General features: G+C 39.4%; 1 protein-coding gene across 13 annotated transcripts in view; it reads left to right on the top strand.

Moving 5' to 3' along the window:
* The window catches only part of RAPGEF6 (Rap guanine nucleotide exchange factor 6), a 123456-nt gene that overhangs the window by 99409 nt on the left and 10870 nt on the right, over positions 1-13177 (top strand). For 5 of the 13 annotated variants that reach the window (XM_032124582.1, XM_032124579.1, XM_032124573.1 and 2 more), the window contains 6 exons: positions 179-302; positions 2759-2782; positions 5450-5670; positions 8110-8301; positions 9560-9694; positions 11069-11182. In XM_032124582.1, coding sequence (XP_031980473.1) covers positions 179-302; positions 2759-2782; positions 5450-5670; positions 8110-8301; positions 9560-9694; positions 11069-11182 — 810 coding nt within the window. The remainder of the gene's footprint in view (positions 1-178; positions 303-2758; positions 2783-5449; positions 5671-8109; positions 8302-9559; positions 9695-11068; positions 11183-13177) is intronic. The other 8 variants (XM_032124585.1, XM_032124583.1, XM_032124578.1 and 5 more) reach the window with 3 other exon arrangements.

Here is a 13177-nt window from a genome sequence, read left to right as displayed (position 1 = left end):
AGTGTTTTGCCAGAGCATCCTGTTTTCTTGGTATTTTGATTAAAAAAACTGTGTTGACTGGGGGACAGGGAGGGGAGAAGGTAACAGGGGAAGAACTAGAAGCACAGTGGCTGTTCAGAAATATTTCTTACTCTTTTTTTTTTTTTTTTTTTTAAATGTGTGTGTTTTAATTATGCAGGCAATGACTCTAAAGTGGATGGCCTGGTAAATTTTGAGAAACTCAGGATGATTGCCAAAGAAATTCGCCAAGTTGTCCGAATGACGTCGGCAAACATGGATCCAGCTGTGATGTTCAGACAAAGGTGTGCAATGGGAAGGGGAGTAGCACTGAAGGGGCCTTGGTGTGGGGGGATCTGGGTCTCTGTGTGCATCAGCGCATTAATATTTCATTGTGTACCTCATCACTGACATCTACCATCAAACCACAACCTTTATCAAATTATGGCAAAACAGTTGATGCTTCCCAGACCTGCTTTAAATGACTAATAAACCAATCTATTATCTTTAAAAACCACAGAAGAATAAATTCTAATTTTAATCATACCTATTTCTGCCAAATAAAATATTAGTGTCAGTAGAGTTCTGAGAGAGGTATAATATTAGGGGGAATAACATTATCTAGGTATGAGAGATAAAAAGCACCTAAATCACTGATGTATAGATCTGAAATGTTGCTTCAAAACAAACCCTACTGATTACATATTAAATTCAAACTAAATATTTTTTATTTGTTCCAAGCATAGATTGTTCCACCTATGTAATGTTTGATATGTTCAGGATTCAGCAGGTGGAGGGTGTTTTCTCGGCTTATTTTTCTTAGTTTTTTTTTTTTATCTTGATGCTGAATATCACCAGGCTTGGTGTTAACAAACTTGCAGAATAAAAGCAACATAACTTCTAATCTGGTGCTGATTAACTCCAAGTTTTATTTAGTGGAAATGAATTACTTCCTGCATCTGTTTTCTTCCCTCTGGCTGAACTAAAAGCATCACTGGCTCTGTTGTGTCCATACAGGGTCCTGATCCTGTAGGTGCTTATGGGATGGGTGGTGGCCCTGCTCCTTGGACTGTCTGCCTCGAACTAATGGGCCAGACAAGACCCCTTGGGGTGCAGTTTGGGTGGGGAGCTGGGGACAAGGTCATGTCTGGTGCTGAATGCCTACATGGCTTCAACTTCAGAAAATGACAAAATACTCTCTGGAGCTGCCCATACCCATATGCACCCCAGCTCTCCCCAGCAGGGGAGAGCTCTCTGAACACCCTGGAGGGAGTAGTGCAAGTAGGAAACACAGTGGACAGTTTCTGGGTGAAGTGTGCTTCATCCACCTGAAATTCCAGTCACCTGTGCAGTCGTGACTCTCAGATGTGTGAATTCAATTACATCTGTGCAGTGGAAGGAAAGAGGGCATGCAAGGATGGGGAGATTTGTAAGAGCAGATATTTGGTTCCCTGTGGTATTCCAGTGGTCAGGATTCACAGAGGCTCATCAGTCCTGTCTGGTTTTTGTTTGGAAGGCCGGCTATCAGGAAGCTTAATTTTTTTTTTATATATACGCGTTTAAAGCCAGCCTGGATTGGGCTCTGAGCAGCCTGGTCTAGTGGAAAGTGTCCTTGCCCATGGCAGGGGGTGGAAGGGGATGAGCTTTAAGGTCCCTCCCAACACAAACCATTCTGTGATTCTGTGACTCTAAAAATGGCCCAGTTGAGGTCTGAGCCAGAAATAACAGATCCTTGTTAATGTTATTTAAAGATGGATTTGTTTCCCAGTGGAGATACACCTTTATACAGTTGGATTGGAATTAGCAAGATTGCATTTTTAGCATAAAATTATATAGTCAATTACTAAGAAGTTGTGATTGCTTTCCAGAAACTTTGGCATTCATAGCTGAAATTAGTCTATAAATAAATTTCGCTGATGGTCCATGCACTTCCTAAGACCTCACGAAGTCTAATAATGAAATAAATTTAATAGTAGTTACCTTTAGTATGTTTTTCAGAATTACAGGACACATTTTAATGGCCGTAATTTAAATTACGTACATTACCATAAACTGTTTAGGCATCTAATATTAGAGATAGTGCCAAAGATTAAAAGAAAATAATTCCATGTTTTCATGTAATTTATATTCATTTTCATTGCCTCTGGTGTTTGATCTATCTGTTTGTGTTATGAAGCACCAAATAAATGCTTTTGAAGATGAAAAAATAACAAGAAAGGATGTGTATTAGTGGTAATGTGGGATTTGCTCACAAGTTCATTACCAATTATAGAGAGTGTCTAGGCTTTCAAGGTGTATTTGGCATCTGGCTTGTTTTCCAGCCAACAGTCAAGAGAAAACAATATCATAAACTTGAATACTGATAGTGATGATTTCTCATACACTTTCAGCAGGCCTAATGCAAAGAATAAATTATTTTAATCCCATTTTCTGCAATATAAATGAGTTGCACAGTTTTTACTCACTCCATCAAATTTGAATTTGACTTACAGAAAATAAAAGAAATAAATGCAAGTTTGATTTTTTTCAATTCGTAAGTTAAACAAAAAACTGATAGATATTAAAGTGTTTGTCAAGTCTCGCCCTTGCATTCCATGAAAACATTGTGTTATTGTTTGAGAAGAATTTGGCTGTGTAGAGATTTTTTTCTTTTCTGTTCTTTCCTGTCTACATCTTTCTTCCTGACTCTCAACTGTTTTATTTTTTTCCTGTGCTTTTCTGTTCAAATACATGCTTCAATGTATATGGCTCTTGCTTACAGGAAGAAGAGGTGGAGAAGTTTGGGGTAAGTGTAGAGCTGAATGCAACTAAGATAAATAAAGATTACGCAACTCTTAACATACTGCATCCTCCTTGTTAGTGCATGCATCTGAAATACAGCATGCATTTTATTAACCCTACAATACATGTTTTTTTGAAAACAGAGGTAAGGGGTTACAGCCAACATTTTACTGCAGCTATAGGAATTCTGAGTTGCTTTTATGTAGTAGATAAGTTGTTTGAGTTTTGGCTTTGTGCATTAAAAAAAACTCTGCTGTGCAGTTACATTGGAAGGCAAACTATTTTGGGAAGTAAATAAAATAAGTAACTTGCTTTTTAACGTGTTACAGAAAAGTTGAAGCCATTCTGCCTTTTCAACTATAAGGACACTTTGAATTGTGGTAATGATGTAGTAATTTCCTCCCTGAAGTTTGTGTTCAGGCAATCTTCAAAGTATTTATTTTTAGTATATGTTTAAAATGTATCTCACATTTCCTACACCAAAATCCTCATCGATATCACTGGGAGTGTTGATTGGGCAAGGACTGGATCATGGAATAACTAAAGATGAGTTCTGATGTTGGCCAGGGAAATTCCTGCCTGGCCCAGGGCAGTGATTTTAAGACTGACATTGTAACCGTATTCTGTGTTGTTATGTGTATTTTTGCCCATAAAGTGTTACCTGTGTGCCTTTGTATAGCGGTGGTGGGGACAGTGCCAGGACTTGAGCTGCTCATACTGGCCAGAGCAGGTTTTGATACTGGTCCCTGATACTGGTGTGGATGCCCTTGGCTGGCAGCATTTGGTGCTCAGTAATCAACTGCTCACAAGGCAGCTCATGGGGAGAAATAGCCAGGACCTGTGGAGCCACTGTAATTTCTAACCCTTGGGATTACTGTGAACACAAGGGAATAAGGAAAAATAATTGTTAAAGGAAATACAATTAAATTGCTTTAAAAAGTCCAGTTCAGACTTGAAAGAAAAAAAACTGTGTGTACATAAACAGTAAAAAATTTCTATCATTAAAAATAAACATAATTTCCTGATCATTGTACAACAGCTTTGCCCTTACCCATCAAGAGACGGGAGTGTCCCTGGTTTGAATAGCTGTGAACACTCCATCATGCCTTTTGCTGCTCCTTGCCTCCAATAGCATTTCTTTTTTATTTAATTAAGCTATAAATTGCTGACAGTTTTTAAGGTTATATTTTCTCTCAGAATGATTTTTTTAACATACTTGAAAATATTGTAGTCAGCAGTTTTCCAACTTTTTTTTTAAGCTAAGTGTACTTGATTCCTTGGATTTTCTCTAACAACATGTTTCATTCTGACTCCTTTGGCCATTATAGCTCTTCTGTGCTTGATGTTGTTTATTCTGCCACTTGTGATTCGGTAAACACACAAGATCTTGATAAATGTCTTCATGTAGCTTTAAAAATATTCATCTGAATGTTTAAAAATCCCCACACAAATCCAGCTTTGAACAACTTCTTTGAAAGTTTCCATTAGAATTTGCATGTGACTTACACTGTGATCTCCATTTATTTCAAAATGCATCAGAACTGAACTTTGGCAATTGAAACAGAAGTGATTCTGTTTGAACTATATCCAGATCAGTTATTCAGTCACTCTTTCACTGCAAATAGGAGTGACTGTCAGGGAGAGTAACGCGTGTTCTTTAACAGTTACAGGATTGTTTATTTTTGCTTCAGTTACTGATAGAGTTGAGAGCTCAAAATTAGGAGTATTGAGGAGCATCCTCTTTCATAGATGCAAGTCTGTACAAGTCTGGGTATATGTGTATCATCACTGCCTTCCTCACCTTTCTTGGGATATGTTTTTTAATGAGCTGCTCTTCTGTGGATGTTCTTAGTTAATTGAAGAAAGAAGTTAAGTGCGTAATCAAATGCACTTTGTACGTTTAACGTAATTTGCCGCTTGTTTAACCATTACGAGAAGCTCAATTTTCTACGAGAATTGCAGTGGTCACTCACTTCTGTGCTCAGCTAAGTGCAGGAAGTTTCTGTGTAAGGCTGATGCACACAGTGGGTACCCAGTTTCTTAAACCAACAAGTTACCAAGTTTGTCCACTTTTAGAATCTACAGTTGAATTCATAGAGCTGTAAAGGTTGGAAAAGATCTCTGAGATAACGAAGTCCAACCATCAACCCAACACCATCATCATGCTCACCACTAAACCATGTCCTCAAGTGCCTTAAATGTGTGTTTTTGAACACTTCCAGTGATGGGTGACCCCACCACTACCCTGGGCAGCCTATTCCAGGGCTTGACAACCCTTTCTATGAAGAAGTTTTTCCTAATGTCCGATTTAAGCCTCTCTTGGCACAACTTGAGGCCATTTCCTCTTGTCAGCTGTGGGTCTTGCAGCACAAGCCTGTGGTTTGTTAGCGGAGCTAAATGGGTTCCATACGCAGGACTGCTCCGTGTTCTTCCCAGCTCCACATTTCTATATGCAGTCCTGTTCTAGACTCAAATTGCTGCTCTCAATTTACCCAAATATGTTAAGACAAGTGTTGTTTTAATGCTGTTCATCTTCTTTAACTCATTTGCATCAGCATGCACTAGCCCTAACTGAAGATTATTGGTATTAATCTGCTTTGGCCTGTGCTACTCTAGCTCTTCGTTGCTGTTGAGAACTGAACCTTTACTGCTTTGATCTTTTCTCTTGTAGGTCTCTGAGCCAGGGCAGCATGAACTCGAACATGCTGGATGTACAAGGAGGTGCTCACAAGAAACGTGCCCGCCGCAGCTCACTCCTGAATGCCAAGAAGCTCTATGAGGATGCCCAGATGGCAAGGAAGGTGAAGCAGTACCTGTCCAACCTCAGTGTAGAGACAGACGAAGAAAAGATCCAGATATTGTCACTTCAGTGTGAGCCTGCATACAGCACTTGTAAGTACAAGTGAGCTAGAACAGCAGCATGATCCATGGCATTTATAAAAAATGTTGTTCCTTCTCTAGAAATACTTTTAAACTTTTCCTCTGTGGAGAAAATACTGTAGTAAGTGCTGTTTTGTCAGTTCATGTACTGAGAGCTTCAGCAAGACAGCATGTGTGTTCAGGTTTTGGTTGAGCTCAGAAAACGTCTGTGATGTTTTTTATTTTGACCTTTATTTCCTAAAGCTGTGTGTCTTTCCATCAGTCTGGCAGGAAATTCAATAGCGCATCAGCTCTGTTGGTGCTCCACTGTCCTTGCACAGAATTAGGAAGGATAAAAGTGGTGTTTACCCTATGAACAGCAAGAAATGAAAAGAGACAAAATCAATATAGAAACTGCAATGGATTACACCTTAGAATAAATGAAGATTGTTGAGAAGGAGAAGTTAGGTCAATATTGACTGATGAGTTTGACGTGGCTTGACAGTCAAAAATTGAGGACTACAGCAGGACAGCTCTCATAATTTGAGCTCTTGTCAAACAAACTGTTGTCTGACCTGCTGTCTTACACAGTTCAGTAAATTCTTATTTAGAAATGAGAAATTATAACTGCATTTTATTTAGGTACTCTAGCAGTTTTCACTTTTTTGAAGGGCAGATTTGTTTCAAAAAAGGTGAGTGACAACCAAGCTAAGCAAAATAATGATTCCTGCTTGTCTTTTGTCCATATATAGCCCTTTAAGGCTTTTTTTGTCTTCAAATACTGTTTTGTCTCTGATGAGGTAAGTTCAAAGCATGACTCGGAGATGGCATCTTGAAGATAAAATTTTAAGTCCTTGCCGCTATCCAGTATTAAGAATGCAAATCCTTGTTATTCCCTAAGTTGCCTTCTTATGCAAATTTTCTTTTAGCATTTACTTTTAAATAGCACTGAAGCAGGAAATCTGGAAATGGCCATCTTTAACTCCCTTTTGAAAATGTTAAATTCTCTGTGTTTGAACTCTTGATAGGTGATTTATGTGCAATTGTAACAGGTACCAGGCTGAAGAGGCAAACATAAATGTTATCAGGTTGTTTTTTAGTTGTTTTAAATAAATAAATTAAAATCTTATTTGCACAGTGCTAGCCAAAGATATTTGGAAGTGAAAATAGGGAATATACACTGACTGTTCTACTTCATGTAGTTAAGCAAATCAAGACCTTATTTTCTTAAACATCAGAAAGGAAAATGAAGTTTAAGTGGCTATAGAAATAATATATAGTAGGTTGGCATATTATTAAAAGTACCATTTTTAAAAACTAGTGAAAAAGCCCTAAACACCAAAATGCACAGGTGGTAGATCCAGTTGAGATTATACTCGTTGCAGAGCTGGGAGAAGAATGGAGGAGTGTTGTGGAGCATGAGGGCGCTGCCAGCCCCTTGTGCTTTTAAATCTGGTCCCAGGGATGCTCCTCCCCACTTGCTTGGATTACCCACATTCAGGGATTCAGCTCCTCCATTTCTTACCTCAGTAATAAACCTCTGGCCTTGCTTGTGGAAGGAATGAGCAGCAGTGACACTGCAATCCAGAGTTTTCCAACAGAATATAAGGAGAAATCAGATGGCCTGAATTGCTGTGTGATTAAAGCAGAAGCTGAAGCAGTGCCCTGTGCTGTAAATCGCTTGTGCCACCTAGTGAAATGTTTGATGCCAGTTGCAAAACTGATGCCTTAAGGGGCCACCTAGAAACAGAGACTAGACAGGAGTAAGGGAATAACAGAGGTATTTATTTGAAAGGCCTTCAAAGGTACACCCTGGGGAGCCTGAAGCTATTCTCAAAATGGACCCCAAGATGGATGACAGGTCACGAGTTCTTCACCCTTTTATAGGTTTGGTTCATTTGCATAGCAGGGTTAATTCTCCAATTAAAGCTTCAGTTTTCCCCTCAACTTACCCCCCCCTTTGCGGCTCTTTGGTTTTACTTTTGGCCTAGGACAGTCTTGGTGTCCTTGGAAAGCAGGGCCAGAGAGGCTTTGTTATCTCTACCTAGCATGAGAGAGCAGAAATTAACAGGCTACAAGAAACTTCTGAGTCACACGCCAAGCAGTGCAGGATTTGAAAAATATGGAAGTTAAAACCTAAGGCATCAAAACTACCTGATTTTGAAGGAAGATGCTGTTATGCAATTGCACCTTGCATGCAAGGGATTAAAATACAGGCTTGTGGTAGAAATAAATAACGTTTTTTTGATCATTTGATTAAGTACCTCTATGGCACTTTCAAGAATTTAGGGCTTTTTTTAAAGCTATTCCACTCATCATCTTCAGTGTGATGAGATTGTAGTGTTTGGACTAGAAATGGTTTCAAATACAATTTATCTTCTTTATACGGTGGTTCCTTTGTCTGGATGGTTGTGCTGCAATAATCCTGCAATTCAAAGTGCTAGATATTTATATGCAGTTTTTCCCTAACAGTGACAAAGAATTTAAGTGAGAGAAGAGGAGGGAAATCCTCCGAAATGTCTCCAGTGCCCATGAGATCAATTGGCCAAACCACAAAAGCCCATCAGCATCAACAAAACCGAATGAGTCAAGTTCTTCAGGTCCCAACTGTGAATTTGTACCCCAGCAGGAAAAAGGGACTGACAAAGGATCATGTCACATTCAGTGAGTATCTTCAGTTCACCTGGCTGGGGAGGTTTAAAGATGGGAGTAAACAAGAGGGAGGAGCTCTTTTGTAGCTGGGTGGTTTATGCGAGATACCATTGTACTTCATTAATTTATTTTAAAACAGCTGGTGCATATTGCTGTGTTTTAAAAGAGCATGCTGTCTACCTAGTAATTTGCACAGCCTTTAATAACTTTCCTTAAAACAGTTAAGGTACAGATGAGGTGCTGTCTCCAAATACGCTTTTGTTTCATGAAGTCTAATATATTTGGGTGAAATCATTGAAACAAATCACAGACATTTAATATTTTAGCCTCTGGGATACCATTTTAACAACATTATGGTCAAATGGAGCAACATATATTATTAGTTGCTCCTAGTGAACGTTTTTTTTTTTTTGTCTCTGAAATTGCTAGTTGTAAAGCAGTATATTCTGTATTAAAAAGCTTTTTTCCTATTTACGTAACTGTTGTATCATTTGAAAGCTACAGTTTTGGGTTATTAAATAAAGTTAGCTGCAGTCAATAACTGATATGAAACTATTTTGTAGTATATTAGGCATCAACATAATTTAAAATAGCTTCAGAAAACAGTATATTACAGCATATAGAATACTGTTTCCAGTTAGTATTTATTTCAGTTCTCCTCTGAAAAGCCTGTGCAGTTTGGTAAGTTCCAGAAACTTTTCTCGGAGGTGTTTCTTCATTCCTGTGTGGTGGTCCATGCTGATCTAACAAGTTATTGAGAACTTGAAATAACTCCTCAGCACTGTGTCCTCTGCAGGATGGTCTAATAGTGAGTAAGAAACACCAAACCATGTGTGGAACACTGGTTTTGCTAAACTGGCCAAGCTGTGGGTAGTTCCCATGAGTGTTGATTTGAGAGCTCCTGCTTGTGAAGATCTTGAACTGACCTGTTGGCTCTGACACACATGGTTTTTAACACAGTCCCAACAATGCCATGGGCAAGGATTTCCTTCAAGCTTTATACTGCACACAGATTTTTTTTTTTTTTAATTTTTTTATTTTACACAGTCCTGCAGTGGTTCCTGTTGGGATGTAGTTGTTTCAACACACTGCAGATGAGCAGCCAGCAGTAGCAGTGGCCGCAGCTGAACTGATCTAAATTTAAATGGAGACTGCCTCCACATGCAGAATTCTCTGAGCATCTGCTCCTCTCTTTGCTGAGCAGTTTAAACAGAAATCAGTAACTCAAAAGAAGAATAATATGCAGTAACTGATCCCATTGTTTACTTAGGTACAGGCTCTCCACAGAAGTCTTTAAGCTTGTCTGAGGAAGTAAGTAGTAAGAAACAAACAGATGACACTACGTCCATGGCATCTTCCTTGCACTCCAGCCCACCTGCTTCTCCTCAGGGCTCCCCACGCAAAGGTATGTGTGTGTGGCAGCATCAGTCCTAGGAACTGGAGTCTAAACCAGGGTGAGCAGTGGCAGGAATATTTGTTGGTAATGACATGTAAGAGAAATAGTAGTTTAGAATATTCATGTCAAGAGTAGAATCACGTCTTTCTATGAAGAGACGTGATTTTCCAATGTATTTGTATATTTTGGACCTTTATGTCACTTAGTATTTAATAAAAGGGAACAATTGTTTTCTTGAAATACTGCCTAAATGTTTTTGGCAGAATTCCCAATAGATCTGAAGTGCTGACACCTGCCATCATGTCAGTTCAGATTTAGGTGGCCATTTAAATAAATGGGATTCACAAACCTGGGGATTTCTTGAAGATGACAGTGTTGGACAGAAACTGCAGCTATTGAGACAACTTTTGGTCTTGCCCAAGGTAGCTGGAATACCAGGTGATTACATAGGGCTGGAGATAGAATGGTGTCATAATTCTCCAGGACAGGTGGTTTAGGTTGCTGCAGAAGTAGTGGATCCATCTAAATCCTCGAGTCGCTGTTCATATTTTTTATTCTTGTGCACAGGGCTTTGTATACATCCCTGTCTCTCATGATGCCCTGAGAATCCCTTTATTTTTGATGTCTTCATCTTAAAAGATCTGCATCACTTCATCATTAGTCAACCTTGGATGGGAATTCATTTGAAATCTCTTAACACCACTCAGTAGCCAGCCCGGGTGGTCGGTGTTGGATGTTGTAAGGCCTCTCTCCCTCCCTTCTGTGCTTTGACTCGCTGACAGCCCAAAGCCACCGCGTTGGCTTGGCATGGCATGGCACGGTGACCTGCTGCATCTTCTCACGCTTCTCAGTGGGAAATCAGGCTGGTCTGTCCACTTCTGCCTTCACAAGATCGTGTTTTCTTTAGGAGAATGCCACTTATTTTACTTAAACACAGCATACGTATAAAAAGCTTAAATACTTGGGTTGCCGAACCTTGCTCCACTGAGACTTCTGAGCATCGCTTATAAATATGTTATTTTTGTTAACTTTTATCTGGTTCTTTGAAAATAGTGTTTGTTTCTCTGGGATTATTTCATTAATTCAATTTGCTTTCAGCGTATTTTTAGCACTGATCTCATTTGATTGAGGTGATCTGTACTTTTTTGTATGTGTTGTGCTAACAGCTCATTGATCTAAAATTAGGTGCTTCACAGACAGCTGAAAGACACAATTTTGGGCATGAACACGTTCCACTAGATCTTTGATTTCTTTTTTTTTTTGAGCTATACCCAAGTGGTATACAAATAGGATTGAAGAAAAAAGGGCGTAAAATTGGATGTTATTTTTGTTGTTATTTATCTCATCATCTATCAACATCTGTCTGTGTCTACTTCATTGTAGTTGGCAACATCCAAAGGTCGGATAACTGCAGTCAGATGAATCTCTCTGGCTCTTCCTCATCACTGGCCAGTGAAACCAGCAACAAGAACAGTGGACAGCGCAGCTATGGAATAGGTGGGGCTTATTTACAAAAGCAAATTCGGATGATTTGCCAAGCCGGAGACAGTTCTGAGAAAAGTGCAAAGGTGGCCAGAGCGAAAGAGAGTAGAAAGGCAGAAGCTGAGCATGAGCCCACAAAAATAAAGGGATTCCGCTTTAGAAGACTTAGGGAAAGAAGCTTCTCCAGGGAAAGAACAGCTTTTACTGCAAAAAGGGAAGCAGAGCCCACTGAAGTCTTAGAAAGCAGCGAAAACCAAAAGGACAAGGACATTGATACTCTGAGTACAGCAAGTATCTATAGCAACAGCAGTGTGTACGCATCGTACTGCGTATGCACAAGGCCTAGAAGAAGGAGGAAGACTATATAATGTATTTTTAGAAGAAAGACTGATGCCCATGTTGTGTCAGATATCCTGAGTTTATCTAAGTTATTTCAGCATTATCCATTTACCTGTTTAAGGTGTTTAATGTGCTTCCCTTCCAGATATTTGTGTCAGTTCTTTATAGCTAATCACCCTTACAGTGCAGTGAAGACAATAATGTGAAGTTTAGAAAATCAAGGAACAGGTACAGTGTCAGTTCAGTTACTTAGTGTGTCACAAATGCCAATGAAACAGTAAGTTCTGCAACATTTGTTAATTATCGCAGTCCCTGATATGGTGTAAATGCTCATGTCCAGCACTGGTGTATATTCCACTGGTCACATCTTCTTCTGACCTTTTCAGCCTAGCAAATGCTTACATTTATTCTGTTCATATGCATGTGTTGTTATTTTATGGCTCAGCTTTCAGATAGTGTTAATTTCTTTAATGAAGAGGAGCCCCTTTGTTCTCCAGATAGTCGAAGTTCTTGAAGAACGGTGTCTTCACATTAAGGAACACTGTGAGGACATTTCTTACTGCAGTGCAGTAAATTTAAAGAGTCTCTTAAAAATGTAAAGAACGTGAAATACTAGTTATTGCCAAAGGAAACTGAAATTTAATCTTAAAAAGGCTGCTCTTAAGTACATTTTAGGATTCAGATCTGTAGTTTGATAATATTGCTATTTACTGCTCATAGTTGCTCTTAAAATCTTACAGCAATAATCAAAGTTAAGCTGTGAAATCTCAAATTATGAGCTTTATGCTCAGTGGCTGTATGCCAGTATCTCCACCTGCCATAGTGTATCATCTCTGTATTGTTCATGCACTTAAGGGCATCGGTTTTCTGTATTAGGTTGTGTGTATCACTGGCATGGCTTTTACACTGCCTTGTCATTTCACTTCTTTACCTAATCAATGTAAATATGTGGCAGTCCAACTAAAAGGCATATGTGCAGAAATCTAGGAAAAAAAAGCTTGGGTGAGGTGTTGGATATATAGGGGCGTATACCTTACTTGTGTCTGAAAGAAATTACTTGAGGGTAAGCCCAGCAGGAAAAATTGCATTACACATTTTGCTGTGAATCTGGTGGGGTCTTCAGCTGTTCCCCTTCTGTGGGAACAACGCTGGAGTCTGGTCCAGCTCCTGCCAAGGTTGTACTTCCTCCTTTGCTTTCTTCTCTGTTGGTTTTGGAGCAGATAATAAAACTGAAATGGACCATATGGCTAATCCCTGAGTGCTAATAGCTGGCTTTTACCTTAGTCATCATCTCCTTCTCCACTGCCAGGATCTTTTTTTGAGTCTTGCATGGCAGTATGGCAGAGGGATAGTGGGAAGTATGCTGCATTTATGCTGAAGGAGTCAGAGCACTTGCAGAATTGGAATGACCTGATCTGCCCACGCAGTACTGATGCAGTAGGCTGCTGATTCTGGTTGTGTAGGTTAAAGCTGCTGCTCTGGAGAGTAGTGGAGTTGCAGGTGGCTTATTGGTGTCCCTGGACTTGCATTAATTAATCAGTGCTTAGATGCTGATAGATGCTAAAAGCTTTAGTACCTACCCTAAAATCCTCAGTGGACTGATTGTATGCAAACAGGGTTTGGTTGTTTTTCTTCTAAATATCCTTGCTGTAATATGTGTGTCAATACTTC

The sequence above is a fragment of the Corvus moneduloides genome, chromosome 15 (assembly GCF_009650955.1).
Source record: "Corvus moneduloides isolate bCorMon1 chromosome 15, bCorMon1.pri, whole genome shotgun sequence".
In the NCBI taxonomy this organism is placed as follows: domain Eukaryota; kingdom Metazoa; phylum Chordata; class Aves; order Passeriformes; family Corvidae; genus Corvus; species Corvus moneduloides.
This window is presented reverse-complemented; position numbering and strand designations above follow the sequence as displayed.